This window comes from Phytophthora sojae (assembly GCF_000149755.1).
Source record: "Phytophthora sojae unplaced genomic scaffold PHYSOscaffold_7, whole genome shotgun sequence".
Taxonomy (NCBI): domain Eukaryota; phylum Oomycota; class Peronosporomycetes; order Peronosporales; family Peronosporaceae; genus Phytophthora; species Phytophthora sojae.
Genome location: NW_009258121.1, coordinates 2,599,388 through 2,627,306, shown reverse-complemented (window position 1 = coordinate 2,627,306; position 27,919 = coordinate 2,599,388). Strand labels below are relative to the sequence as shown.

At 54.2% G+C, this 27,919-nt stretch overlaps 12 protein-coding genes across 12 annotated transcripts; 3 read left to right on the top strand and 9 right to left on the bottom strand.

The window, feature by feature from the left end:
• Positions 1 to 468: 468 nt before the first annotated feature.
• PHYSODRAFT_515179 (hypothetical protein) lies at positions 469 to 1,215 on the bottom strand (the record flags this gene model as incomplete). Its single annotated transcript, XM_009534317.1, has 2 exons — positions 469 to 831; positions 874 to 1,215. 2 exons carry the CDS (start codon positions 1,213 to 1,215, stop codon positions 469 to 471), a joined length of 705 nt encoding a protein of 234 aa, XP_009532612.1.
• A 1,257-nt stretch (positions 1,216 to 2,472) lies between these two features.
• Positions 2,473 to 2,670, bottom strand: PHYSODRAFT_391159 (hypothetical protein; the record flags this gene model as incomplete). The annotated part of the gene is made up of 1 exon (XM_009534316.1): positions 2,473 to 2,670. A coding segment is annotated over one exon (198 nt), but the record flags the coding sequence as incomplete, so codon positions are not given.
• A 2,077-nt stretch (positions 2,671 to 4,747) lies between these two features.
• On the bottom strand, positions 4,748 to 5,938 carry PHYSODRAFT_392559 (hypothetical protein; the record flags this gene model as incomplete). Its single annotated transcript, XM_009534315.1, has 1 exon — positions 4,748 to 5,938. A coding segment is annotated over one exon (1,191 nt), but the record flags the coding sequence as incomplete, so codon positions are not given.
• Positions 5,939 to 7,255: 1,317 nt separating this feature from the next.
• Positions 7,256 to 8,699, top strand: PHYSODRAFT_347360 (hypothetical protein; the record flags this gene model as incomplete). Its single annotated transcript, XM_009534314.1, has 3 exons — positions 7,256 to 7,357; positions 8,089 to 8,332; positions 8,413 to 8,699. The coding sequence occupies 3 exons, from the start codon at positions 7,256 to 7,258 to the stop codon at positions 8,526 to 8,528; spliced, it is 462 nt and encodes a 153-aa protein (XP_009532609.1). The 3' UTR covers positions 8,529 to 8,699.
• Positions 8,700 to 8,845: 146 nt separating this feature from the next.
• Positions 8,846 to 10,294, bottom strand: PHYSODRAFT_303976 (hypothetical protein; the record flags this gene model as incomplete). The annotated part of the gene is given in 3 exon segments (XM_009534313.1): positions 8,846 to 9,435; positions 9,588 to 9,895; positions 9,915 to 10,294. The coding sequence occupies 3 exon segments, from the start codon at positions 10,292 to 10,294 to the stop codon at positions 8,846 to 8,848; spliced, it is 1,278 nt and encodes a 425-aa protein (XP_009532608.1).
• Positions 10,295 to 15,014: 4,720 nt separating this feature from the next.
• Positions 15,015 to 16,119, bottom strand: PHYSODRAFT_516479 (hypothetical protein; the record flags this gene model as incomplete). Its single annotated transcript, XM_009534312.1, has 3 exons — positions 15,015 to 15,300; positions 15,587 to 15,792; positions 15,847 to 16,119. 3 exons carry the CDS (start codon positions 16,117 to 16,119, stop codon positions 15,015 to 15,017), a joined length of 765 nt encoding a protein of 254 aa, XP_009532607.1.
• A 2,212-nt stretch (positions 16,120 to 18,331) lies between these two features.
• Positions 18,332 to 20,346, bottom strand: PHYSODRAFT_317425 (hypothetical protein; the record flags this gene model as incomplete). Its single annotated transcript, XM_009534311.1, has 3 exons — positions 18,332 to 18,418; positions 18,475 to 19,129; positions 19,193 to 20,346. The coding sequence occupies 3 exons, from the start codon at positions 20,344 to 20,346 to the stop codon at positions 18,332 to 18,334; spliced, it is 1,896 nt and encodes a 631-aa protein (XP_009532606.1).
• Positions 20,347 to 20,426: 80 nt separating this feature from the next.
• On the top strand, positions 20,427 to 21,092 carry PHYSODRAFT_336711 (hypothetical protein; the record flags this gene model as incomplete). The annotated part of the gene is made up of 4 exons (XM_009534310.1): positions 20,427 to 20,552; positions 20,616 to 20,705; positions 20,765 to 20,863; positions 20,934 to 21,092. 4 exons carry the CDS (start codon positions 20,427 to 20,429, stop codon positions 21,090 to 21,092), a joined length of 474 nt encoding a protein of 157 aa, XP_009532605.1.
• Positions 21,093 to 21,282: 190 nt separating this feature from the next.
• Positions 21,283 to 21,959, bottom strand: PHYSODRAFT_258801 (hypothetical protein; the record flags this gene model as incomplete). The annotated part of the gene is made up of 2 exons (XM_009534309.1): positions 21,283 to 21,718; positions 21,802 to 21,959. The coding sequence occupies 2 exons, from the start codon at positions 21,957 to 21,959 to the stop codon at positions 21,283 to 21,285; spliced, it is 594 nt and encodes a 197-aa protein (XP_009532604.1).
• Positions 21,960 to 22,268: 309 nt separating this feature from the next.
• On the top strand, positions 22,269 to 23,900 carry PHYSODRAFT_517537 (hypothetical protein; the record flags this gene model as incomplete). The annotated part of the gene is made up of 2 exons (XM_009534308.1): positions 22,269 to 23,665; positions 23,720 to 23,900. 2 exons carry the CDS (start codon positions 22,269 to 22,271, stop codon positions 23,898 to 23,900), a joined length of 1,578 nt encoding a protein of 525 aa, XP_009532603.1.
• Positions 23,901 to 24,083: 183 nt separating this feature from the next.
• On the bottom strand, positions 24,084 to 25,193 carry PHYSODRAFT_336708 (hypothetical protein; the record flags this gene model as incomplete). Its single annotated transcript, XM_009534307.1, has 1 exon — positions 24,084 to 25,193. The coding sequence occupies one exon, from the start codon at positions 25,191 to 25,193 to the stop codon at positions 24,084 to 24,086; it is 1,110 nt and encodes a 369-aa protein (XP_009532602.1).
• Positions 25,194 to 25,663: 470 nt separating this feature from the next.
• On the bottom strand, positions 25,664 to 27,676 carry PHYSODRAFT_303971 (hypothetical protein; the record flags this gene model as incomplete). Its single annotated transcript, XM_009534306.1, has 7 exons — positions 25,664 to 25,876; positions 25,948 to 26,082; positions 26,145 to 26,205; positions 26,268 to 26,746; positions 26,822 to 26,895; positions 26,976 to 27,066; positions 27,170 to 27,676. The coding sequence occupies 7 exons, from the start codon at positions 27,674 to 27,676 to the stop codon at positions 25,664 to 25,666; spliced, it is 1,560 nt and encodes a 519-aa protein (XP_009532601.1).
• Between the last annotated feature and the right edge of the window lie 243 nt (positions 27,677 to 27,919).

Below are 27,919 nucleotides of genomic sequence, written 5' to 3'. Positions count from 1 at the left end.
GGGTGCTTACAGCGGAAGCAATCGTAACAACAGTAAACTATGGCCCTGCCGGCGCTCCATGATCCGCATAACCCTACTAGAAATCATTAAACCCTACTGCGCTAACGCGCGGGGTTCGACTTGCTGCGCTCGCTTAGTCCTTATCTTGCGGTGATGATGCGGTAGTTTGAATAACTTAAAAAAATCCTAACAAGCTAGCTGATCAAAAAGACCAGCAACTCAACACGATCTAACGTTAGTTCTGCTAATGACTACTTTCGTTGGAGCGGGACCAGGGGTTCATACCAGCGCGAGTTTAGCTGGTATCGGGTATCTCGGCCTTCTGACGAAGGTGATATCAGCGATACTGATACTAATATCAATATCATATCAATATAATGATACATATATTGTATTGTATTGTGAACGCGTTACGCGAGCCGTCTTACCACCTTGGTGGGTCAACTTCCGCATGCGTCGAGTTATCTCTCATCTCTCTAATTCTCTCTCTGCTCTCGACCAGAGCCCGTCAATCGGCACGTACGCAAGTAGGGCCTCCGTCAGGTGCTTCCAGCTTTTTCGATCCTGCGCGCAAAGGCGAAGGAGGTAAAGATCGGGAGAACGACGAAGACGGTGCCCGGAAGAAAGAGTCTGGAGGTCGGCGTCGAGGACCATCGGAAGCGTGAGCCGTTGTCTGCCTCTCCATTTGCTTGACTCGCTCGGCCTGAAGTAAGCGTCCATGTAGCGGTATGCAGGGATAGCTGCGGGCCGGCGAAGGATATGGCCAAACAATCGCCATCGGCTGCGCAGGAGGTGATAGCGTAGCGGTTCCGTCCCGGTAAGGTCGTATAGCTTGGTGTTGGAAATCCTTCGAGGGTAGACCGCGCCGATGACTTTGCGGAGTTGTTGGCGGTGAAAACTTTCGAGGCCAAGGAGGTCAGTGTGGGTTAACGCCAATGTCCCGCAGTTGTAAAGCAGGATGGGCAATACGTAGCTGATGTAGAGGCGGACTCGAGTCGCTTGCGATGTCTTTGACGGCCGAAGCCAGATCTTCCACATCCGGTGGAGCGCTGCGGTGGCTAGGTTATTACGGCGCGATCGATCTTCGGTGTCGCCGAGGAGAGAGCCGAGCTTGCGAGTGTTGCGCCAGGCTTCATCCTTGGCACGAGCGATCCGGGTGGTGTGGGCTGTCGGGCTGCGGTGAACAATTGTGTGTTCCGTTTTGGAAGCGTTCATCTTGAGTGACCACTTGGCCAGTATGGCTTGTGCTTGAGTCTCGATCAGGGTAGTGATATCTCCGTGTCTGCAAATGAAGTCAGCGTCGTCGGCGTATACAATCATGTCCGCGAGGAGGTCGTGGGGGACGTCAAGTTGACCGGCAAGATCGCGTAAGGCTGCTTCGAGGTAAACAACAAAAAGAACAGGGGAGAGTGAGTCACCTTGGGGGGTACCTGTGTTGCTCTCAAACGGAAAGAGCAAGTCGTTGCCGAATCGGAGGGCGAGCTTGGTGTCTTGTAGGAGTAGTCGGATCAGGCGAAGCTCATCGCTGCTGACAATCGACTCGAGAACCAGAAGGAGCTTGTCGCGGTTGATTGTTTCAAAAGCACGGGAGAGATCGATCCCCAGTATGCGGAACCGTTCCTTGAATCTCTGCGCCCGAGCTGCTATCCACCTGTGGGCCCATACTGCATCGGCAGTACTGCGACTGGGTCGGAACCCGCTCTGGTGAGGGGACAGAAAGCGTTCGACCTTCGGGGAGATGCGCTCGAGAACGACAAGCGAGATGGCCTTGCGAATGCTGTTGAGCAGCACAATTGGTCGAAGGCTGGCACATTGACCAGCCGGCTTGTTTGGCTTTGGAAGTCCAAGGAGAATTCCGTCGCCCAGATGAGTGTTTGCTCCAGTAGAGAACCCGTCGTTGAGTATGACAGCGAGAGGTTGAGCTAGTGTCGTAGATCCGTACTTGAGTAGCTCAGCTGGGATGGCGTCAGGTCCGGTTGCGCGGCCATTGCGAAGGCGATGGAAGGCGCGTGCGAGCTCGTCGGCTGTAATGGGCCTCTCCAGAGGGCGAGCCACGCTGTCGCTGGGGACGGGCTGTCGGCTCGGGTCGTAAAACTGTTCCTTGAAGTGTTGTCTGATCTTGGCGCCTGCTGTTTTGCGGTGGAGAATGTATTTACCTGTGGAGTCACATAGAGACGTTACTGGTGAGCGCTGTCGAAGCAGCACTCGCGTTGCCTCGAACATCCTAGCCGAATGGCTAGAGCGGTTTATGGCGGTTAGTTTCTCGTCAATAAAAGTGCGAGCAAGGTGTCTGCTGCGCTCCCTGATTTTGTGAAGTACGTGGTTGTGTCGGCGGCGGAGGTCATCGACGTCCAGCGCACGGTCGTTTTAGATGGCTAGACGGAGTCGTCGTTGTTTGCAGGAGAGACGTGCTAGTTCTGGATCCGGCATTTTGGCGCTTTTGGCGAGTGGAAGGTATCCAATCGAGTCTGCTGCTGATTCCAGTGCTGTGTTCAGCGTCGTCGCCCAGCGCTGATTTGGCGAACCCCCCTGGTGTGGCATGGCGGTGATCTTAGCGGATAGTAGCTGGCGGTATTGTAGTCGGGAGCGTTGGTCGTGCACTAGGAGGTGCGTGGCGAGGCGAGTCTCGGCGTTGTTGAAGTGGACTCTGGCAACTCGACGCCGGAGCCCACCAAATATGGAGATCAAAGTCCAGCGTGACCAGCTTGTGGTCGGTCGGTGTGAGGATACCGCCCCACGACTGTGCGTTGACACACAGGGATTTATTCCGCTGGCTGCAAATGATGTAGTCGATTTGGTTGAAGATGCTGTGATCCTTGAGTCGGAGCGTTCACGTCGTGATGTTGCAAGCGCGCTTTCGGAAAGCAGTGTTAGAAATAAACAAGTCATTAGCGTCACAAAAGGAGGCGAGTACGTGGCCGTTGCGGTGCGTCGGCCACGTCCCCATTGTCCTAAGAAGGGTTCGTGTTCGCGTTGCTGTCCAATTTTTGCGTTGAAGTCGCCCATTATAATGTCGTATCACGCTGTGGGAGTTTGGTTAGCATTGCATGAAGATCCTCGTAGAAACGGTCGACCTCGATAGAGGTGCGGTGAGTACACATTGATGATGTTCACTCGCTGGGCCTTGGGCATGCATAGTTGGAGGACTCCAACACGGTCCGAATGGGCCCAGTACTTATACAGGAACTTACGCAGGTGAGGTGCAATAGCAAAACCAATGCCATGCCATCGGTTGGATGTCGGTAGAGTCAGGAGATGGTACTTACCGGCCTTCTGCTCACTTTGATAGGCTATGCGGGTTTCTTGGAGGCCTAATACGTCGGCGCGGTAGGCCGACGGGTCTCGAAGGAGCGTCTCATGTTGCTTGCGCTGGGAGCCAATGGATTGCACGTTTAACGTACCTAGCCGGAAATGGCGAGCGGGCTTCCGCGGGCGGAGTCGTGGCTGCGTTACTGGGAGCTGGGGGTGAGAGGGGTGGTTAGAGAGAGATGTGGAGAGGGAGAGACCCGTCAAAGACTGACAGACACCGTGAAGCGTCTGTCGGAAGCGTTGGACGAGCAGCATGCTTGCCCAGGCTTCCCGGGAGGGCGTCACCCCAACCCGACCAGGATAAATGATACATATATTGATGAAAATGGTATCTGCAGTAATTTGGCTAATGTCGCCGTCTCCTATTCTATTGCAGCACTTCCTTGTACTCGGACCAATTAGCCTTCATCAAGCACATCGTCTCCGCCCGGTCGTTATCAAGCTGGGTTCGCAACTCGTTCTCCACATAGCCACTAAGACTGAAACATCGCTCTTGACACACGGTAGACAGTGGTTTGGCGAGACAGATTCTCAAGCTTATTTTCAACCGAAAAGGGATGATCATTGTGAGCTCTGAACATGTGCTTCCTGGGGTTAGCAGTCGTCTGTTGCCGCATTAAGCATGATCTCCGTCCAGAAGAGGTCGGGTCCGTGTTTTTTGTGTGCTGCGCACACGAGACAGATGTGGGTGAACGAGCTGCTTTTCTTCTTTGTGTCAGGAATCGGAGTAGCAAGTACGTGGATGAACTCCCAGACAAGAACAAACATGTTCTGGTTTGAGTGACGCACAGATAGTGGAATACCAACTCGACTCCAACTTCGCCTTCTTTGTCTCTACGGCCACGACCACTGGGCGACGTATCCTCGTCGGCCATTCTCTAGAGAGCGCGCACGCAACCGAACCGAGATGGTAGTAGTAGACTTGGGCTTGTTGGGAGAAGTGGCTATATGCAAGTAACTATGTGCGGTAGCGCACATGGAAATAACCTGGTTGGTGAAATCTACACTAGGTCGCAGGATATCGATATTTATATGCCGAAGTATCATTGGATCTCGATACAGCACCACCACCAATATCAGGTGATACTGATACAAGTATCCGGCCATACAGTATCGATATTTATTACAGGTATCAGCCTTGATATGAAGTTCATATTATGAACCCCTGAGCGGGACACCCTGATATCCCACTAGGCTATCAAATGCATGACTCTTTCTCCGCGGGCATGTTTCAAAATCTGAATATACTAACAACTGAAAGTGCTGTATGCAGACATGTTTGGCGGGTAGTAAACGACACTAACACACGGCTATCAACACACACGCTAAACTCGACAACCATCGCAACCGACCGACCTGTTCAGTAGCCCTTGCCTTCGTACTGCTGGATCTGCTGGATGAGGTCGTTGTACACGTTCTCGTGCGCGTTGTACGCCCACGTGAAGTCGATGTGGCCGAAGTCGACCGTCTTGTCGAACACGATGGTGCCGCGGGGAAGACCAGCTCGCAGCTTGCTGATGTCGGCCTGCGTCGCCAACGTGTCCCGAGCTCCGTTGTAGAAGCCCGTGCGCGGGTACACCATGTTCTGAATGGGGAAGGCTGGCGGGTTGAAGGAGCCGTACTTGGCCTTGTTCACGCAGTCGAACTCCGAGCACGCGTCGATGCCCGCGCTGGGGTCGCAGTTGCAGCCGTAGTCGTACGAGGCGAACGTGTTGTCCCGGATGCCTTGCGCATAGTGGCCCATGTTCTTGGCCGAAGTACCCGCGGGGGTCTGCGTCACATACACGTGCACTCGTGAGGAGTTGACGTTGTCCGAGGGCCCACCGATCAAGTCAAAGAAGCCGTCGCAGATCTCGTCAGCCCAGGCACACAGAGTGGAGCCCAAGAGGTTCTGCAGGAGCGGGTTGTTGGGCAGGAACTCCTTCGCGCCGAAGGCCTGCACCCACGTGTCCATGTACGTCTTGGCCAGCGCGACGAAGACCGGCGACGTCGCATCCCCAGCCCACGCCACTGGCGTGAGCGCTCCGAAGTAGGACACCGACATGGCGAGCTCCTGGTCGTGCGAGAAGCCGACGAACGCCTGCGTGGTGCCTTCCGAGTGGCCGACGTAACTGAGCGTGGACCGGCCCGAGACACTCAGTGCGGCCTTGATCATGGCCGGGAGGTCGTGCTTGCCCATGTCCTCCCACGTGAAGTCCCAGAACCTCTCGTCGTCGGTGCTGTAGTACTTGTGTTCCTTGGACCACGTGGTGCCTCGGTTGTTGCCGAGCCAAACGTCGTAACCGAGGTCAGCGAGGATGAAGGCCAAGCTCTGGTGGCGGTAGTTGAGGACCCAAGTGTACGAGCTGTCGAGCAGGCCGTGCTGCAGGATGACGACGGGCTTGTTGGCGGCGGCAGCGGAGCCCGACTGCGTTTCGTCGTAGCTCTTGGGGATGCGGTGCATCGTGAGCACGTAGCCGTCGGTCGTTGTGACCTTGTGGAGCTCGACTTGGTATCCTCTGGCTTGGATGATTTGCGCGGTGTTGAGGCCCGCGTCCGAATCAACATCGGAGAGGATCTCCTCCTTGGCGAGGACAACGGACGCCGAAAGGAAGAGTGCGACGATGCTGAAGAGCAGGAAGATACTCGTTGGAGCGAGTCTGGAGCGCATGCTTCATAGCTTAGAGCGAGCGGAGGGTATTGAGCGGGTGAGCGCAATTTGGAGAATGAGACTGGCGGACGGACACGTTCGGGCGACCCAAGCAATTAGGCGCTGTCGGGGGCTCCATGTCCATTGCCGTGGGGAGTAGGCAGTTGGATCTCGGGGCCAGGGTGACCAAAACTTATCCCGATACGTGGTCAAGATGACCATGTGGGGTCAGGTGGGGGATAGTACCGACCACGTAACGGTGGCCCCTTGATTCAACTACATACAAGCTGCAGCTGGGGCCTTTTATATTGCATGTGATTCTATAAGGGGTCTGCCATTTTTAGATACTACCAGGTATTAGCAGTAGATATTGTCTGAGATGGTGGTGGAGAGTGAGAGGTGCACTTGTAGTACCTCGAAGTACATGTTTAGAGGATTTTCCCAAAATCAGTGAACATTGTACTGTACTCTCAAATGAATAGCTTAATTTCAAGCGTACTCAGTATTCAGGGGCGTAATTTTCGTAGCTTATGTCGTAGTTATCAAGGACCTACTGTAGTATCTGTCAGCAACTAACCTTACTCCCTAATAAACAGAGTGCGGTCCCATTAAGTGGAGAACTAACATGTTCTTGGTTTTTAGCTAGCTTAAAGACTGAAGTGACACCTCACTCAAAACGAAGTGGAGCACTCCTTCACCGAAGCAACACGCATTATCTTTTGAATGGTGCTATCATCCTGGACTTCGACACTCCATAACGTGAAGACGTGGTTGTAGAGGTAATATTTCCCGTGTTCTTTACATCACCACTCTAACCATGCGGTCGTGACAAGTGCCCTATAATAGCGAGGGTTACACAACGTCTGGGCCAGTCAAAGTTTGCGGCCACGTCATGTTGACCGCGGTGGCAGACATGGTCCTTCCTATCCACACGCTTGACACGCAGCGTGTCAAGCATTTCTGCATGGTACACTGTACATGTACTCGAAGTGAGCACCCGCGCTGTGAGGATACATTACAGCAACGCTGCTCGTTTCATGTGGCATCTGGTGAAGGCACCGTGCGCTTCAGAACTAGATAATAACGCTGGTACGCAAATCATGTTGAAGCTGCGACCTTTCATTGACCAATGAAGTTGCCCAATTCATAAGGCAAAGGTAGCTCGACCCCCGGACAGCTACTTCACCGTGCCCGCACCTCTTGCAAAAGACTCGTCACTCCATTGCGTGACTTTGGATCCAACCCTTTCGGTCCGTTACCGACATATAGGCCTCCCCGTCCTCACTCAGCAGCTCGCAGCGCGCGTCCAGTGCCGTCATGCGCGTCGCCATGTCCACGTGCACACCTCTCCATGCACTCGCTGCAGCTGCTCGTCTGTGGCTGCAGGAAGCGGCCGCCCAGACGCCGCAGTACGGCTCAGTGTGAGGTACCAGCGGTACCAGCGCCACCAAGCAGTGCTCCGCAGCGCGGAAACACGGCACGCGGTCGCAGGCGAAGCTCGCCAGCACAGAAACCGCTGCGACTGTGGGAGGTCGCTACCTCTCGTTGCCCCCCGCGGCAGCGGTTAGCAACTGACAGACGCAGCACATTAGCAGCTTCAGCAGCAGCAACAGCACCTACCAGCATAGCAAAGCATAGGTCGGTTAGGAAACTCCTTCAACACGAGCAAGGGTCCCAAGGCGGCGGCGCCGAGCTGCTGCGCAGTTCGGCACTCACTTCCGCATTCTCCAGCAGGAGCACAACCAGCTCCGCCGCCTTGGTTGTTCCCGCCACGGCATTCTGCCAAGGCAACCTCAGTCTCCTACCTTCCGTTCGTCTTCTGCCCGCACCTTCGTGCTGAGATCAACTCTGCTACGCCTACAGCTCTGCAGACAGCAAGTACACGACTTTCAGCACCTCTCACTCAGGACGCTCGGGTCGGCCAGGGATGCGGTGCAGCAGACACACGTCAACAGGCTGCGCTTGCCGTGCACCAACGCGGCTGCAATCGCACTCCACAACCGACAAACCAGCGGGCCCCGAAAGCAGAACTTGATAATCATCTATTTTTGGTGCGCCACTTCAAACTATGGGTTTTGTGTACGACACGTAGATTTCAGACAAACGGAAGTCCCGAGGTGGCGGATACAGTACTACGTAAAGTACTACAGAGCATGGGGCCGTACATCCGCGTGAAGCGACGGAACCAGACGGTGTTCCTGGACGTGCAGACGGCGGACTCGTTCCTGAGCGTGAAGGAGAAGCTCGGCGCGCTGTTCCACCTGCCGCCCACGAGCATCCAGCTCTGGCAGGGGCTCAACCAGAAGGAGAGCAAGGAGTTCGCGGACGCGGCGACGCTCGCGGACCACGAGCTGCAGAACGACGCGGTCATCTACATGTGCTGGAAGAAAGAGAGTGCGTCGGCTGCCTGCTGCCTTAGTAGTCTGGTATCGCATCAATTAAACTAATGTTGTTATTGTGTACTATTACTGCAGACTCGGACCAGTGGGAGGAGCTGAGCGTGACCAAGGTGGAGGCTCTGGACTCGGGAGACGCCTCTGGCTCATCGAGCAGCGGGGTTGCAGGAAACAGTGCCAAGACTGATGCATAGCTGGGATGGTCGGGTCAAAAGGTGCCTCTCCGCTTCATCGGGACGCAGATTTACAGGGGGATACGAGCGCAAAACCCCACGAGTTGCAAATATAAGAAGACAAGAAGGAAGGCTCAGAGAGGGAAGGAAGGAAGGAAGGAATTAAAGTTTTTTTCTTCTTCTTTTGCATTGAGCAGGATTTGAACGAGTTCTCAGCTATTGACGTGGGGATCAAGTCGGCACGGGCTCTGGTACCGGATCGATCTCACAGTTGGTGCGCTAACGGTGCGAGACTCGTTGGCATCGCTCGCGCTTGGAGGCGCTGGTTCCTGTGGCGCCTAGCTCCATTTGGAGAAAGTAGACTCGACGGTTCGAGCGGCTGACTCGCACAAGGTCGAGCGCTGAGTCTTGAACGAAATGGGATCTGGAAGCATTCCAGGTAGCCTAGTGGGCTTTCGAGAAAGTGCTCGGCGCTGCGATACCGAGGTGCCAACGGGCTCAAATCCATTGCCTTTTAGTGGCGGCGTAGCTACATCTGAGCTTGGTGGCGGCTTGTTGCTCCTGGATGCGGCCAGTAGCATCTCCATGGCCACCCGGCTCGTGATGTAGGCAGTCAACATCACACCTAAAAGCACGAGAAAGGCGCCAAACGCGTCGGCTTTTGGGTGCCCCGTTTCCCAGCCGTTCCCGAACAGTGTTGATACGACTTGGAGCAGATCTCGGGCGTACAAAGCTACTGGCGTCTCCGAACTGAATTCGACCTGGAAAGTGTTCAAAAGACAACGTAACACGCACGCGAGGTAGTGCGCAGCAACGACAATTCCGCCGAATAGCTTCGCTGATACTGCGAGTACCGAGATATGCGCTCCGCCCGACGTCTGGCATATTTTGCCTATCGGACCCAAGAGGGCCTCCCAAGTCGACAAAGCTGCCGAATCAAAAGAATTCGGAACAATTTTTCGACAATGTAGGCGCTCGGATGCGCTGCTGCCAAAGTTCGAGTGTCTCCGTCAGCTCGCGAAAGCCACGAGATCAACTCCAGTGGAAGAGAGCCAAGAAAATCTGGTACAAAGGAACTACCCAGGTATCTTTGAGCAATTTCCTGGCGATCCTCAACCAAGGTCAAGCATTTTGGATCGAAGATGACCGTGTTAAAGTTGAGCAGGGTGTGTCCAAGAAGTACCAGCTCCATCGTAATGTTTGTGCTTTGCTGGGATTGCTCGCCGTGGTTCAGGTAAATCGGGGCAAACGGGACGTAGAAGATCTGGAAAACTACAAAGCCAAAGACTACGAGCTCTCTAAAGCTGTTCAGCTCTCCCACGGGTGATATCGGTCGAGACAGGTTACCGATGCGCCACTGTAGACGCCGTCGTAGCTGCTTCACCGTGCTGAGAAGGAAAATCGTACGGGAGGTGCAGCTGACGACGGTCTTCTAAAGCTGTCGAGAAGTGCGCAGACTGAAGCGTTTGGCTGATGTGCCGCGTCTCGATCGCTGTCTGTGCAGCCTTACCGTCAAATGCACCTTCTTGAACCTCGTCATTGCCCCAGTGCTCCGATGACCGTCGAGTTTTGGGTACAGTCTCATCGTTCAATGCGTTGTCATTTCCCGGCTCTTGGCCTGGGTGAATTAAGTCGTGCGTTGAAGGAGTTGCAGGCGTTCCAGGCACGGTGGTAAGGTCTTGCTGGGCGGGCGGAAGTCGAGAAATGAGTGACAAGAAACAAGTTCGACCAGATGAAGTTGTAGGCTTCACGTAAGAGTTACGAATGCTCTTGGCGCGCATGGACATTCATACATTTCGCTGTGGTTTTTGCGGTTTCGGCCGAGGCCAGACCAGATCGTCGAGTATTTTCGCGAACGACTCGTTGCGTTGCGGAGCGGAGCGAGTCCTCTATCGAAACTGTTCCTCCTATTTACGCGATGATAACTCCTCCAGTGGCTATATGTAAATGCACGAGGCAAAAAAGCTGAGGATGCAGCGACTTCGCACCACTCATCGATCGGCCATGACGCTTAGTACTATGTTCTGGTCTCTCTATCCTCTGTGCTAGAGCATAACGCAGAGTGTGGCTGCACGAACACCCACTTGTCCTCATTGTACGCTTGAAAACTAGTTCATGCCCTGCGTCTGCTGCTGTTTGAGACCTTGGTGATTCGAGAACCGGTTGCATGATAGGTACTTGCTGTCGAATGTAGGGTTGCTGAAGATGAAGATGTTGACTGGTCAGGTCCCTCTGTTTGCCCTCGCTGGGCGCGGTGCACAACAGCAAAGGACTGGGCTGAGCTTGGAGTTTGAAGATCCATTCTCTTCTTGTTGTTGCTTCAGCTTGAGGAGATCCAACAGAAGATTCAAGTGGTCTTCAGACTGCACACCCATGGAAAGCGACTTGGCTCGGCAACCTTGGGCCTTGCGAAGATCCAAATCATCATCCGTTTTGTCGGGATTTAGTTTCTTCACTGCTCGCTGCATTCTGAAGCAGTAGCGCTTCCAGACCCCCACGATACAGCCATGCTTGCGTTTACGTCCGCATCGATCCACAGGTACCGTCACTCTTGGATTCCCCACCAAAAAGCTGAAGAGCAGCAACTTCCGTCTCTAATTTAGGGAGATCAGCTCCTTACAGATGATACAGATGATAACCTCTGTAAAAGTAATCTTCTGTAAGACACGGAAGTTCCGTGTCTTACTTCCGTCACGGAAGCCCGACGGGGGTGTAATGGACTGCAGTATCTCCACAAAATGTCAGAATCGGAGCAGGCCGTCATCGAGATTTATCCAGCGCTTGATGTCGAAGCGCCCGCGACTCCCTGTAACCGGAACTTAAGCCCTGGTGTGCTTGTTACGTAGAAGGTGAGTTGAAAACTTCTCATACAGTCTTTAGCATGAACTCTTTGAACCGCTCCACCGCGTATGCTCTGTTCGCAATCCCTGTAAAGCGACTTTAGATTGGGCGGTGTAGCTTTGAGAGCGTCACCTCTGCATCGTTACGACCAAAGCACCACGATCGCTTTATACTACTGCTCCCGCTTGGATAGTTGCGCATTTTCTTAATCTTTCAGACGACAAGATATCGAATTATGGATTTAGTCGAAAGTGGTTGGGAGCGGAGCCGTCAGTTACCGCCACATATTTTGTATTTTGCCGTGGGATTGAACGTGCTTGCGTCGCCCGTTTGTTTTTAAAAAAGCCGGGGTACAGCTCGCCCCATCTCGTTTCGTCGTTTCATACTGATAGCAAAGCGAGATGGGTGCCTAGAACTTGTCACTGCTTGTTCGTCATGCATTTTAATGTAAGTGCAAAGGCACAATAAGCGAAGAACGAACACAGGCAATATAAAACAAAGACAATGGCCTGTACATGTATGTACACATGTATAGTACCTATATAAGTAGCGTTGGGCTGGGACCCCCAGCGTTAGTAAAACTGCTTGAAACTTCAACATGTTGCTCCGTCGCGGGAAGTATTACACGTAGCTCAAGTCGCTTGCCTCTGTTACTTTCCGTATCCTTTTCTGCGAGAATGGACATGTCCGCGGGTGTACCAGATCAATGCTTTGGCCACTTCTTACTTAAAAGTAGAGTAGTAGCTTGTCGGCGAGTGCATTTGAACTTCGAAGAACTTATCAAATCTCATGATATTGTAACAGGTACGGTACTCTGTACCGGGTGACGAGATCAGCGATCCAAGACGGAGAGCGGTGAGTGGCTGGATGCGAGAGCGCAGTCAGCTTGAGACCGCTCAGTGAAGAACCTACCTCGCGGGCCACAGACGACGAGAAGACGAGTACTGGCGAGCACGAGCAGCCGGTGACGATGAGAGACGAGCGAGGAGTGACGACCTTCGCAGACGACTGAGCAAGGGGCGACCTTCGCGGGTTGTCGCCGACAACGAACGACTGACGAGTGGGTGAGGCGGGCGAGATGCTGTCGACAACCCAGCTGACGAATCGACGAGTGAAGTGCGGCTAGTGACGACGCTATGGCGGAGCCACCAACAGACCAGAACGTGCATGAGTGCGGGGTGAGGCGGGCGAAGACCTGCGTGTCAGCGCCAGCCAACAGACTGATAACGCATGAGTGTGCGGGGTGAGGTTAGCTACGGCTGGCGTCGGATCTAGGCAAGGTGAACGAGTCGAACGTGTTGTACGAGTTGTACGAGTACTAACTGACGAACGAGTAGTAATACAAAAAGTAGGAACGGACGTGTTCCGGCACAGGACTCAAGTGGAGATCCTGTCGCCCAGCATGCGTTGAAGTTGCAGTATCGAGATCCTTACCACAACGGACCTTGGCGAGGACGCAGTAAAAGCACTACGAGCGACGACCCGCTGGTGAGCTGGCGTTATCAGACTCGTTACAATATCACAATATAACGATGACTCGGCATCTTGTTCCGCGTTGAGACTCTCAACTTGAGAGGTCTTGCCCTCATTTTCTCCACAGCAGTTCACCCCTAAAAATACGCGAGCACTGGCTGCTTAGCATCCGCAGTTCAAATAGCTTCTCTTCACGCAGATCGGTCTCGAACTACCACTACGTTGTCAGCGCTTCTAGACAATGGTTGGCTATCATCTTCTCGGAAACGTCAATCATCAGGAGTTTCTAGGCTACGTGTTTCTGAATCCACGTATTAATAATTTCCTTCCTTCCTGCCACTGAAATGTGCGCTGTGCCTAGGCAGAATCCTTTATTTCTTAGATTGCAGTGTTGGGATCGGAAACTTACAGGTGGCGATAAAACAAATATTTAGCGCTGTCAGGCTAACTGCTCAACCGAACTTGCAGGGTGACCCGATGAAGCCAGCAATTCGTTTCAAGTTTGATAAGTCAAAACTGAGGTCTAGCAGAACTCGATCGCGTAGGAGTAGGATACATCGGGTGCTTGCCCTTCGCTTTGACGATGTCCGCCCCGGTTTCCTCTCGTACAGGAATCCGGGGCGTACAGCGACAACGTAGGAGGATTCAAATTCTATTTGAAAAAAACATGGCGCAGCCGCAAACACATTTCGTCCGGGTCGCCTGAATATCTAACAACAACAAAAAGCTTTCAGCCTCGATTCGTCCAAATGGGTCTTGCCATTTATCAAGTACTTAGAAGTATTAAACTGAGCGTACCGTATTCATGTAGCATTAGGATGATATGATGTTTTGACAAGAACAGGATCCAGTAGTAGATTATTCTACACCACCAGTAGTAAATGGGCTCGGTAGGTCTCTGCGGGACACAATGTAGTCTCACACAAGGCAAGCTTAAATTATTCATAGTCTTCGTAGATAAAATTCCTAAGCGATTGCAGCTAGCTTTTTAATGGCCACACGAGCCATTCATAGCTCGATTAATTGGAACTAGACTTCTCCCGATTTCATACATCCGGAGAAGACATACCATGAGCTGCAGCTCTTATTGAGTCACCGCTAAATGAATTCATTCGCCACCGTACGTATAGGACGTCACCGCGTTGCCGGCGGATAGAGTTTGCTTTGGATAAAAATATGTTGAACGAAAAAACAAACAAACGATACTTCCCATCTTGGATCACACAAACTTTAAACTTGAAGTTGTTTCTTGCAAAGTTATAGTGGAATGTTGTATCTAAACCATCCGGACTCATTCCAATGACTGTGGGGATTCACACAATACCAGCCTGCCGACAATTTATGTCACGGCAAATTCATGTGACTACGCGATTTTCAATTACAATTTCTGAGAAACTATGCATGCAGAAGAAAAATCTGTCTGAGAGAGTAGGGTATTCAAATCGATAATTTTAACGCTAATGGGATGAGTAAGTACTGTGTTGAGTGTTTTGAAGCTACATGTAGTATAATACAATACAGTTATGTGGTAATGGCACCAGTTGTGCTCAAGGTCAGCATCATTAGCACCGACGCCTCAAATTGTCAGAGACCGAACAACGAACATATTGTGTATTAGCAAAAATTGTTCTTTCCACCAATAAATGTTTCCGGTGGAGCTCCATCTTCTCTGATGGTATCGTGTACATCTGACATCAATCTAGATAAAAATAAAAAAAGTATTTTAAATTTATAGCTTCGAGGCGAATAGGTATCTATCAAAACCTGTACTTAAGTAAGTGTCAATCAGACAATCAGACCGGATTCGTTCGAGTGCTATTTGATGTCGTGTGAATATTATCCGATGACATCCGCGGGGGAAGAAGCTAGCGTGGATATCGTTCGATGACATCCAAACACCTTCCCTAATCGACAGTTCTTCAAACTGCGAATAAACGGCGGACTTCCTGTCGGTGCTACGGAAGATAAAACAAGTTATCGATCACAGAGTTCCACCGACACGTTCTAGAGGTTCGTTGAACTAATGAAAATCTCCATGTTGTGTTCTCATTCAACTAGAATCTTCCTAGTTTATACGCATCAGATCCTACGATGCAAGATTAGCGAGCACTGGATGGTGTTTAGAAGCGAGAAGTTGCTTAAGAACTCGTGCGTTGCGTTTCGTCCGATCGTTTACCACTTTCCGTGGGATAGCTAAGTTTTCAGAGTCCGTGTTGCCCAGTATTGTGTCGCTCGTTGCTTGGGCGCTGTAGAGCTGCTCAATCTCAAGCTGTTGAATCCAACTGGCTGTTGAGTCTCCAGCAATGAAAACGTCACACGGTTTGTAGAGTTGTAGAATCCCCAATAGCTGTTTCGTTGCAGCACAGAATTCGAGGAACTCCACAGCACCGCATACACCATTAACAACAAGTGCCCTTGAAGCCGTTGAGGGATCATCGCTAGCACTCGATGCATCCAATCCGATACGTGAAGTTTCTTGCTCCAGCGCTTTGGCCAGTCCTTCCATCGCGATCGGCCCCACATCCAATGCGCGGAATGTCCACTCGTGCTCAAATCTACTCACAGGAATCTTGTGAGCCGCTCCGTCATCGCTGTCTTCCTCTCCATCATCAGCTTCCGAGTCGGGCCACAGCGAATGCAACATACTTGCTTTCCCCTCAGTAACGCGAGCATTTGGCAAGCATTGTGCTGTCACCTCTCGGAACGTTCGCCAACCACTTTCGGACGAGTGATTGAGCACGACATGTGCGCGCTCGCCTTCGTACGCGCCCAGCCTTTTTCGATCGAAAAAGTCTACTCCATCAGGTTCCACTAAGGGCTTTAGTCTTGCAGACTTCAGTTCTGATGCCCGTCGTTTTCGACTTTTCTTCCTAGTCTCGTCTTCGTCGTCGACTTCATCGGCTTGTTCTTCTTCTTCGTCCTCATCGTCGTCGTCTTCTTCTTCCACGACGATAGCAGCGCTGAGATCCTGCTCGTCTATGGGGGTCTCACCGACAACCCAATCGTTTGGCAGCAGGAGACGCACGCACTTGCGACTTGCCTTTTGCTGAATCTTCTCCACCGCTGGCACAAGGAGATCCCAGATACCTTTAGAGCTTGCTTTACCCGGTGGAAGATGCCCAGTCGGCTCCTTCTCGCTACCATTGTCGTGAGCTTCGTCTTCTAGAATCCCTTCTATTCGCGTGACCTCCGCATCATCTTCCCGTTGTTCTTCCTCTTCCTCACGTTCCGCGCCACTGCAGATCCCCTTAAGCTGCTTTACCGCATGCTTCGTATGCAGAACTCGGTAAAGACTCATGGCTACCTCACCAACGAAGTAGATTTCGTGAACGATCTCAAGCAGACCATCAATCATCCGCAGCTTCGACTCCAGACACTTCCCCCCGACGACTGCAGTAAGTAACCGAGGTACTTCGCCTTTTGGTCTGCCAGGTAGCTCTGGCTGTAACATTCTGGACCACACTGTGAGCTCCTGGTGAAGCGTTGGTCCCGTTAACGTCGGAGGTGTCAAGAGAGACGCCTCTTCCTTGCAGCCAAATAGAAATACTCCTTCGCATGACTTGGACGGAATCCCATCGAGGATACAAGCACTGATCATACTGGTGAAGATGCTCCGCAGTGCCATGGTCCCCTTTTCACTCAGAGTCTTTCCAGCGAGCTCAAATTTACTAAGATCAAGAGTTGATGGCGGTGGAGTCTCTGGCGGAGGTGCGGACATGGGAGCTGCAGGCGCTCCAGGTGTCCCAGGTTTTCCTTTGGCAGCGACAGAGCCCTTCTTTCCTGCCCCTGCTGCAGGCTTCTGAGGTTCGGATGGAGCTGGCGTCGCCGGTTTCGATGCCAACTCACGTTTTCGAGCGGCTTGTCGGATGAGATCAACTCCAGCCGCGTCTAAATGCTCTAGTAACAAGATTCTCGGGGTGATCGCTGTCTCCTGCTGCTCCGAATCCGTTTGTTCCTCTTTCCCAACAGCTTCATTCTCAAATCCACCAAGCGATACAGACGAGTTCAACAGTAGCTCTTTTCGTCCGAAATCAATCTGCCCCTGCACTTCCTCAACCCCAGAGCAAAATACAACGTCCTTCTGGATCGCACGCTGCATTACCTGAGCAGCGCCCCGGAGAGACAGTTGTGATTCCAAGCGCTGGAGCAATGTCTTCATCACTGCCACTTCTTCTTCCTCACCTTCGTCACTTTCTCGACCCTTGCTTTCCTCTGTCTCCCCACCGGCTTGGCTTGTTGCAGCTGCCTTGGCTCTCAATTCAAGTCGGGCAACATTGCGGAGTAACTTGTGCATCGCTTTTGTCAGAGGCGGCCGACTTAACTCGCTTACCATCACTACTGTGTGGACAAGTGGATTCGTACTCGGTAGCGCATCTAGCACCTTCAACAGCGATTCCGCGGCCTGAGCAACTTTTACGGGAACAAAATTCGGGTGTTGAACCAATTCTTGGGAAAAACGCCATGCCAATTCGATCTTCGGGGAAGCTTCATCGGCCGGTGCGGCAGTTCCTCGGGTTTCCAGCTTTACCAAAGAAAACCACGACGCTAGATCTAAGTCCAGCTGCACCAATAGTACCCCAGAATTGCCAATAATCTCAGGACTCTTAGGCAGAGATGGGCTGCCAGTGCTATCGGTCGTTGAAGAGTCATGAGGTGGTTCGGTGATCGAAGCTGGGGGCTTTATCATCAACTGACTAACTGACAAGTACGACGCCTTGTCACCCAGCCACATCTTCTGATTTCGTCGATGTTTCTGCTCAAACAGCGCTTGATGGTCTTGGTCTCCACCAACAGCCTCGTCGATAGCGCGCATTATCAACTCCCCCACACCCTCAAGTTTAGCTGCTTGTGCACTAGAAGCTGCATTCGTTGCCTTTGCGATCTCGCAGACTGCTGGAGTTTCGCCACACAAGCTCCCAATCCTCTCGTACAAACGCTCCTGCAAGCGCCTACTGCTGTATGGAGCGATGTAGGCCGAGAAGCGCATAGTATCAAAGGCCTCTTGGAGGTTCGGCACCAGCGAGTATATCTCATCTTCTAACGCCTTACGACGAGCAAGTCTCTCGTTCTTACGTGCTTCACGGGGACTTATACGTTTAGATTTTGCAGCATCAATCTCTCCAGTCTCACTTCCTTCTCCATCACCACCATCCTCTGAATTCTCCGCTTCTTCGTTTTCGTCTTCATCTTCGTCGTCATTCTCATCATCCTCTTCAACTTCCTCGATCACCTTTTTTAACTGTTGCGTCAATCGACCTATCTGGGCATTTTGCGCTTCATCAGCCTTTTTGCAAAGCTCTCGGAGTGTTTCCAAACGCCAATTCCACTCCTGAACATGAAGCGCTGGGAGTGAAGCCCTCTTGGTTAGCTCCTGCTGAGCGTCAGCTTCAACCCCCAAATTCGCGTCGTTACTCTGCTCTGATGATACCACGGGAGGTGCATCGTTGGGCCTTTCAGCGGTCTCAGTTCCCTCCTGACTCTCTCCACTCTCTTTATTGAGACTTTCCTCGTCAACTGGTTCTTGGACGGGCAGAAGAGCTAGTAATATTCCTTGAGCACGTTCGTAAAGCTCGTGGCAAGAACGCACCAGATCTGGGCTGAAATATACGTCGCTGAACTCAGTGGTCCCGTTCGCCTCGTAGAACTTGGTGACATCAGTGCATGGCGTCAACTCGGCAAACACGACTGGCTCTGGAGGCCTAACGCTGTCCAGAATTTCATCGACGAGGTTTGCAACGAAAAAGTGACTTTCTCGTTCCTCGACACGGGTGAGCTGCATTTCACGGCGTCTCCAAGCAGCGAAGTTGTCCTCAGCGACGCAACTCAATCGAACTTCAACAGGTAAATCCTCCGAGGTCACAATCTCTTCGCCATCCGGAGTCGCTCCGAAACAAATTCGGGGCTGGGGGTCTGCATCTAGCAGCCACTTTTCCAAGAACACGCCGGCTTGGGACGACTCGAAAGAAAACACAAATTGCTCAGTTTCTCCAGGCAGTAGTGTGCCTCCAAGTTTGGATACCGAAGTAATCGTACACTGCTCCAGCTCCTGTTCTTCCTTGCGAGTGCGGCGTCCGCGTATATGGGCTGTCAGCTCCGCGTGTTCGTCCTCGAATGGAGCGCGCCACCACTGGTAATGAACAATCGTACTTCCATCGTTGGTAAGCGCGAGCGATCGCTGTTCTTGTTCACCTACGGGAGTGTAAAAGCTCAAACGAAGAGGCGGATGGCATGGCTCGGCGTTATAGCTAATGTCATTGCTCTCCGTGTTCGGCACGCCATCTTCATCCGCAACATAGCCGATTCTTAAACTCGGTCCGATAAATTGGTCGCTTGTCGCCACTTTCTTCACCGACTTTGGAGGACTGGCATACGAACGAAGTCGACGACGGCGTGAGGGTTCGTCATCTGCAGAATACGCTCGAATGGACCCTCCATCATCATTATCACTGTTTGCGTCTTCCAATGTGCCGGATGCCCACGCAAACAAATCAACTGTGCCAACAGCGAGGTTACTACTGGCACTTCGCTCCACCTCGTGGGGTTGCAACACCTCGAGCTGCTTACGGAGGCGCCATTTCTTTCGCGCTAGCAGATCCAGGGACCGCTTTTCGAGCTTGGACAATGGTCTTGATGCCTCGTGCTGATTGTCATGATAGTCAAGTGGGCGTCGAACTCGAGGACCAAGTTTTGTGCTCTCGCGGATGGGGCAAAAGAGTCCACTGAAGATGTTCCCCACGGGGACGAACCGTGTGCCCTCATTTCGCAAACTCACGAGCCAGATATCTCCCCCAACCTTGTCACTCAGCGGCCGAGCTTTCTGCAACGCATCATACATTTCACGCTGCTCACGATAAGATGCAGCTCGACTCATCACAAGTTCTTGCGGGGCTTTGCCTAGCCGCCGGGCCGCACGAACTTTGAACGTTTCCCAATCGCGGTTCATCTGGCGCCATTTACGCAGCACATTTTGCTGGCGTTGTTGAGCAACTCGCTCGTGGATCGGCAGTGAGTTGAGCCATTTCCGATGTGCCACCGCCTCCTCTCGGCGCTTCCGCGCATCGTTTTCCAGCTCTTGCTGCATCAACTTCCGAGCGGCGGCGTCTTCCCCGGTTGCTTCAGCACTACCATCGATTCCGTCTAGCTGAATTCGACTCATCGTCTTGCGCTTCATGGACGCCATCATGTGCTGCGGTGATGTGGCTGCCGCACGCAGCTCGGATGCACTGGGGTGTCCACGCTGCTCAGCTAAGAAGCGGTCGAAGCGTTCGACATCCTCCTCGCCACCGAGTGCTGCATATGAAGCCAGCTTTCCGGATCGAGCGTCTCGACTGTGGTGCTGGTTCACGACGGCTGACGGGCCCTCTCCACGAGTTGCAGCAGGCACGACCTTAGCTGGCTCATCAGGAATCGCTCGTGCAACGATAATCGTGCGCGTCTTGCGGCCATTTGGAGCCCCCGAGCTGTTGGCTGTGGATGGCTTCCCACCGGACGAAGCGAGGCTCGACTTGGACGCGGACTCGTTCATCTTTCTGCTCCTTCGACTTGTCCGAGCCCGACGGGCACAAAGCGTCACTAGGCGCCGGTTGACAAACGTCGCGGATCTTTATGGCTTGGCCAGAAGGAGGCAAGCGCCTGCCGCTTTGGGATGCGATCTACAATGGAGACACCGTGGCAGCTCAGAAGCTGCTCGTGACGGCAGCAGGTGCAGCGCAGGTTAATACCCCACACGGAGTACGTAGCCTTGAAGGTGCAGTCTTTGCGCAGAAAACCTCAACACTGTCGTAGCTTTGGCAGCAGACGAGTGTACACGTTGCAGTGCATCACGGCCACGCCAAGCTCCTGAAGCATTTACTCTTCACTGGTGCCGATGTCAACGCTCGGACGGTATAATATACATCCATAGCAGACACTTGCCAGGACTGAACTAAACAGCACGCACACAGATTAACGGCACGACACCGCTGCACGTCGCCGTCGAGATCAACCGCCGGGATATCGTGCAAGACCTGCTGCTCGCAGGCGCCAACCCGCTACTCCGCAATGTAAAGTAAAGTCCCCGTCACCCTCGTCAGTCCTATTCACCCTACAAGACTCACGCCTCGCTGCTCTCAGTTCACAGGCCAAACCCCTCTCCAGCTCGCCACGAGCCGCGGGTTGAAGCCCATCGCCATGCTACTCCGCCAAGGCGTCGACAGCCAGCAGACCTTGGCCAGCCTTGAAGCTGCAGCTCACCAAAATGCGAAACGCAGCAAACCTTCCCAGCGCGGCTAGAAGCACCCACCCACACATAATCCTAAACTCGTACCCTGTCTGCACTTGGAAGCCTGGTTAGCATTGCATTGCAGCCTTGTATTGTGCTCATACATGTTGAGTCGAGTAGTTCGCTATTTGTGTTTGTGTGTCTCTGTTGTCCGGCATCGATCGATCGCTCACCTCCGGCCCCTTAGTAGCGTCTCGTCCTCTAGAAGAGCGGGTCGTCCTTCATTGGGGCGCTACCGCCCTTGAGCGACTCGGGCGCCGTGAACATCCTGTCCACACTGGAGAGGTCGAAGCTCTCGAGCTCCTCTCCGTCCGGGTCCACGGCCGGGAACACGCCCGTGGTGGGGCTGCGCTTCTCGACGCCGAAGACCGGCGGGTTCATGACGCTCACGGCGTGCAGCTCGTCGCTCGTGGCCTCGATCTCCACGGCCTCGGCGGCGTTGAGCGCCACGAGCGAGCCCTCACTCACGTCCTGCGTCTGGCCCTTGCCCACGTCCAGCAGCCGCACGCGGCCGCTGCCGCGCGTCACCAGCAGCGCGTACACGTGGTTCTGGAACTCGAGACGCACGGGCGCGCCCTTCTTGAGCACTTCCTGCTGCAGAGAGAAGCCGCACTCGTCGTTGCGCACCAGGTAGCGCCTGCCACGGACGGACAACGGGCGTCAGTGGGCAACCATCACTCTTGTGTTTCCTTCCGGCAGACGAAGACACTGGGGACGTACCGCGTCTCGAGGGCGCCGTCGTCGCTCGTGATCACGCGGCGGCTCTGCTGCACGTCCTCCAGCGAGCGCACGAGGAAGCTGGAGGGCGCGGAGGCGTGTAGTGCGCGCGACAGCGGGCGCGAGGCCTTCGGGGCCAGGGTAGGTAGCCGCAGCATCATGGCGAGAGAGCAGCAGGCAAGAAGAAGATTAATGCGCTGCGATCCACTTGCAGTCGGAAGAGGAGTGATGGTCGTTTGCGCTACTGTTCCGTTTTCATGGTACGTTTGGACATCTTGTATAATTTGTGTATCCTGTAGGATTCAATGCACATGCAGGTTGAGTTCACGAGCCTCTCAGAACGTATCGCCATATTGAAACGCAGTGACTTTTCCGACCTTCTCTTTGACAGTATCAGAACGCTCTGCGAAAATAAACCGCCTCGAGGAACAATGGCCCGCGCCAAGACGACGACGCTAGACGGCTCGACGATGGGCGGCGCGGGGCACGCGGCCCCTCCCGCTGCTGCACGCGCGCACGGCCGCCACCTGGCGTGCTTCCGCCCGAAGCGCCGCTTTCGGCTGGCCAAGGCGGCGTCGCTCCAGGAGCCGCTGGAGGACGTCGCAGCCGGGCGTCTTGACCTGGCGTGCCACTGCGAGCGCCAGGTGCTGCAGTGCCTCGCGGACGCGCAGGACCAGTCGGACGCCGCGCTGGCCACGGCCGAGGACCTGTACAGGTACCGCCTGCGCAAGTGGGGCGAGCGCTTCGCCGCGCGCGACTGGGCGCAGGAGCGCGTGTGCCAAAAGTGGAAGGAGAACCAGAAGCGCTTCACGCAACAGGCGCCAGACGACGCCAGCAACACGAAGAAGGCACCGGCGGGCAAGAGCGTCAAGATGGCCTTCTCCACCTTCGCGACGGCGGCGGAGCTCATGCTGCACTCGCGCCAATTCGATGCGCTGCTGAAGGCCGGCGTGTCGCCGCAGCTGCGCGGCCAAGTCTGGTGGATGTGCAGCGGCGCCGCAGAGCTCCGCCGCGCGGCCAAGGAGTCGTACCCGGCGCTGCTGCATCGGCTGCACACGCTCAGCAAGTGCGCGGAGATGGACATCGAGAAGGACCTGCCGCGGACCTTCCCGCTCTCGCTGCGCAGCTCGATGCGCCAGTCCCAGGAGCTGTCGGAAGATGGCGACCACTTCGGAGAACTACGCCGCGTGCTGCAGGCTTATTCACTACGCAACCCGACGGTCGGATACTGCCAGAGCATGAACTTCCTTGCTGCAGTACTGCTGCAGCAGATGGGGGAGGAGGAAGCGTTCTGGGTGCTGGCATCCATCGTGGAGGAGCTGACGCCGCAGTACCACACGCGCACGATGACGGGAAGTCGTGCTGACCAGCGTGTCTTCTCAGATTTGGTGACGCAGAAGCTGCCCGTGCTGGCCAACCACCTGCAAACGCTGGGCGTGGACTTTGAGCCGTTCACGCTCAAGTGGTTCCTGTGCCTCTTCCTGAACACGTTGCCGTTCGAGCCGGTGATGCGGATTTGGGACGTGTTCTTCTGTGAAGGCAGCCACGTGCTGCTTCGAGTGGGACTCGTGCTTCTCAAGCTGAACCAGCCCCGCATCATGGCGTGTGATGACGCGTTGGATGTGTACGAGATGTTCAAGGTTTCGCACGAGACGCTGCAGGAACTCACGGCACCTTATCGATCAGGCCTACTGAATCGGGACGAGTGCGTGTGTGATACGTTGATGAGGCTGACGATGGACAAGTCCTTCCTGGGAACGATTCCGTTCGATTCACTCCACGAGTTGCGTCAATACTACCAGGGAGAGATTGAAGCGGAACTGCAGGAGGCTGAGGAGCGACGCCTCGAGCGGCAACGCAGTGCCGAGTCGAAGCGTCGAGGAAGTGAAGCGAACAATAGGTGTAGCTCGCCTGGTGACAGCGAAGATCGCGCCCTGATGATGGAGTACGATTTCGTTGATGACTACGCGTGCAGTTCCGGCTCCGAGGGCTCCCCGGCGCGTCAGATCCGATTCATGGATCTTTACGACAGCGACGACTCCACGGGCGACTACTTTGTGGACGTCATGTACGGTTTCTCCCTCGGACATCACAGCCGCTAAGCGAGAGAGCGTCGGGAGAGAAGGAAGAGGTATCTATTTTATTTGTTTCCAAAGCGAGTGCTTGCTAAGGACATTGGACCAAACATGATGCACGATCAAGCAACGCTCGCTCGCTGTTACTACATTCGACTCGCTTTGCGAGTATTCTTGCTATTGCTGTCCTATCTAATACACTACATGTATCTACGGCATCTTCGGGTGCAGCGCGTTGTACAGGAAGTCTACCGCCTGTGTGTACGCAGAGGGGTCACGAGCATCGTAGTGCTCGCCCTCAACGCGCAGGACCTTGGACGGGCCAGCATACTTGCTGGCAAGTTCTTCGCTCTGCTCCTTGGACACGTAGCGATCGTTGTTTGCAGCGACGAACAGCGCGGGGGCATAGCAGAGCTCCACGAAGTCAACGGGGCGCAGCAGTTCGATGTCCACCTCCGTGCGCTTCCTGACGCTCTTGTTGATAGCCGTCACAGCCACCTTCATCACTGCCTTGGGCACGGGGAATCCCTCCTGCTGCATTTCCCGCAGCAGCCCCTCGTTCACCTCCTTCATGGACGCGTAACCGCTGTCGAGCACTACAGCGCGGATAGGCTTGAGCAGCTTGGGGCCTTGCCCCATTCGCAGCACGTGCGGCAGCGTCTGCAGCTTGGCCTGCATCTTCTTGTTGGCAGCTCCCGCCGCGCGACTAGCGAGGTTGGTCACGACCGGGAAGGCGCCCATGCTGTGCGCGTAGAGGCAAATGTCCGACACGGAGTCGTCCTTCTCCACGCTCTGCAGCACGGCCAGCAGGTCCACGGACTCGTTCCAGCCCATGGTCACGTACACGCCGTCCGACAGGCCCGAGCCGCAGCAGTCGAAGGCCAGCACGGAGAAGCCGCGCTTGAGCGCCGCGTCGCGCACGCGCAGAGCGTCCAGCCTCGAGCCGACGTTGGAGTGCAGGTAGATCAGGCAGGGCGTAACGGCCGGCGTGCTGCTGCCCCGCGCGAAGAGCTGCCAGTGCGAGCAGCACACGCGCAGGCCGCGGTCGTTCACCAGGTCGAAGTCTCTGCGTCTGGCCTCCGTCACGTCGTCCTGCGTCGGGTCCACGGAGAGCTCCGCCACCTGGAAGCGCTCGGGCCCGAGCTCGTGCACGCTGTAGCGCGCGCGCTTGGGACGGATCACGAGCTGCACCACGTCGCGGTAGCCCTTGCCTACCAGCTGCTTGACGCTGGCATCGCCCGTGCCGCCGAGGCGCTTGAGCTCCGCCTCCAGCTCGCCCTCGGCGAAGATTTCCATCTCGCTAGACACACCGTTGCCCATGGTCGTCGTCCTTATAGGTAGTGCTGGTGTCGTGAGGCAGCGGAAGTGCGAATGACCAGCCAGACAGACGTTGATACAGACCACGATGGGAGGGAGGCTGGCTTGACCCAAGTGGGACCCCACCAGACCAGATGACGGTCTACGCTGCAAGAGACTTGCGTAAACTATGCCACGCTGATTCCGACGTGACATCACCGGTTCACGTGTTGCAGTTTGAACGCTTTTTAATCGTTTCCGCGCGAGATGTTTCAAAACGACTTGCATGTGTCCATGGCACCACGGTCTCACAAGGCGCTTTGCCGGTCGAGACATTGATGGGCTACTGGCGCAGGACCATAAGGCTATCAGTGTCAAGCCAAGAAGAGGAATTGGTGGTACGATGGCATAAGTGAGTGCACGGTCAGTTCGTTGGTCAAACTCATAAGTCTTACAGTCGTTCATGTCCATTGCTGTGCGTGTACCTCCAACCCTTATCGGTTGCTCTCGATGGCAGCCAAGCCACTCATCATCGCGTCGGTATTGACACTAGGATACTCGATCGGAGCTGGAGCAGCAGCTCCAGTAGATGCTGCGTCTGTTGTTTGAGGTCGAACTGCGTCTCTTTGAGGTGTTTCCAGTGGCGGGGGCTCGATCGGGTCTGGACTGTCACGGTTAGGAGTGTCCGGAGCTGTGCTGCGTGCTATCTACTCATCGAATCGTCGATAGGGCCTCAGTACAGAACCGATTCAACAAGTAAAGTAAACCAACAACTTACCCGCGTGTAGATGTACGTATCTACTGGGCGCACGACCAGACCAATATTGATCACGATCACTAGGGTGGTGACCTCCGCGAGCAATGTGTTTACCCAGACATACCGCCAGAATCCTGGCGGAGTGACCACCAAGAGCTGAATGGCACAGCCAGCGTTAGAAAATGAAACCCACGCCAACCCCAGCAACAAATCCTTACATTCAAAAGTAGCAAGAATGTAGGCATCAACAGGTAGCCGAGGAAAACAAACCGAAAGCGCCTATCATAAATAAACCATAAAGTCAGCCCGGTTGCTGCAATTGGAGTGAGTGCGAACCACACCGTCCATACTGAAATTGCTCGAGCTTCATGTACGTGAGAGGCGTCACGAAGCAGTTCCATCTCTCGTAATTGACTGCCAGCTTTAGCTGCGCGATAGTGAAGTTCAGCGCGACGATCACGCCCAGCATCATCATGGACTGCAGAGCGTACTCCGACAGCACGAATCCGCGGCATTGCGGCGCGTCGGTAGGACGACACGTCGCCTTATTGACTGATACGACAAGATATATCACCGCTAGCAGTAGCAGTGACAACGCTTCTCGTCGTGAAAGCCGAGCTCGGGTGATCGACCATCCTAGCGAGCCGAGGACGGATACACCCAGCAGTGCCGCACTGGTAGCGCTTTCTCCAACATCCTGTGCAATATCCAAAGTCGTGTTTATCTTCCCGTGCGAGCTACGCGCACTGTAGAACGCGAGTTTCAGTGCCACAGAAAGCGCTTTCGCTTGTAGTGCCGCTTGGAACACATAGCAGATTTTCTGCACGAAGAGAAACAAGTGAGCGTGCTCAATAATTGTTTTCAGATTTCAAAAACAAACAATCAATTTCCTTACTGGAACCGTGCGACGCCGAACGTAGCATTCCAAGATCCAAAGCACCATTGCAGCGAGATACACTCCAAACAGCACTGCAAAACACCAATATTATGATACTTCAAATATCCAAAAAAAAAATACTTAAGTAACATGTTTAAAGTTAACACTGCACCTTTATAGAGCGCTCGCAGCCCAAGCTCTTGAATCCCCAAATGTTCCGATAACTTGCCGTCGTAACCTAGATTCACCATGCTTGCGCGGCCCTGACGCCGAACACACACACAAAAAACAGCTTAGCGTACAACTTCCACCGGTAGACAATTTATCCTTCCGTACCGTGACGTGCACTGATGCGTCGCCACAGACCTGGGCCTGCAATGTATATTGACTCGGCTTGCGGACATGGAATGACACCGACCAAGGCCGTGCAGCTAGTGGGTCAGGTGGCGGAACAGTGAAGCGCATTGCTGCCGGGTAGTGACACAGCACGTAGTTGCTTCGAATGTGGACCTCCCGTAGCTTGAGTACCGCGTACGCGCGCCATTGGTCGTTGTCGTACAACGTGAACACTACAGGAACCTCTGTCTCATTGTTAGCTCCAGCAACGTGGAGTTCTGTCACCTGCAGCTCCACCCTTGCACCCCGCTCCATGCCGAAACCAGCGATAACGGACTGCGTGTTCCAGCGGAGTCGAGGCCCGCCCACAGTTGTCTGGCCAGCAAGAAGTGACTCTGGGTCCTCATACTCGAACCGCAAGTCGAACGCAGTTTCAATGCCGTCCCCGCCCCACCAGAGCGCAGCAAAGCACACCACAGCCAGCACCCAATGCCGCATTCCTCGCAGGAAGATGATACTTTTCGCAAATGTAGCCATCTTCCGCGAAACGACGCAGAGTCTGATTCGCCAAAATACTCAACCCAAACAGCCTCGGATTGGTCAAAACCTCACCTCAATTGAACTGGACGGATTTTTGGCGCATAATCCCCATAACGGCAGCTGCAGGCATGGCGTCGTGCCCTACATGCCGCGCCGCCGCCGCCCCGGGCGCGCGCGCCTGCTCCCAGTGCGGCGCGCGCTTGTCCAGATCCTCCTCGTCCGTGCTGGCCACGCGCGCGG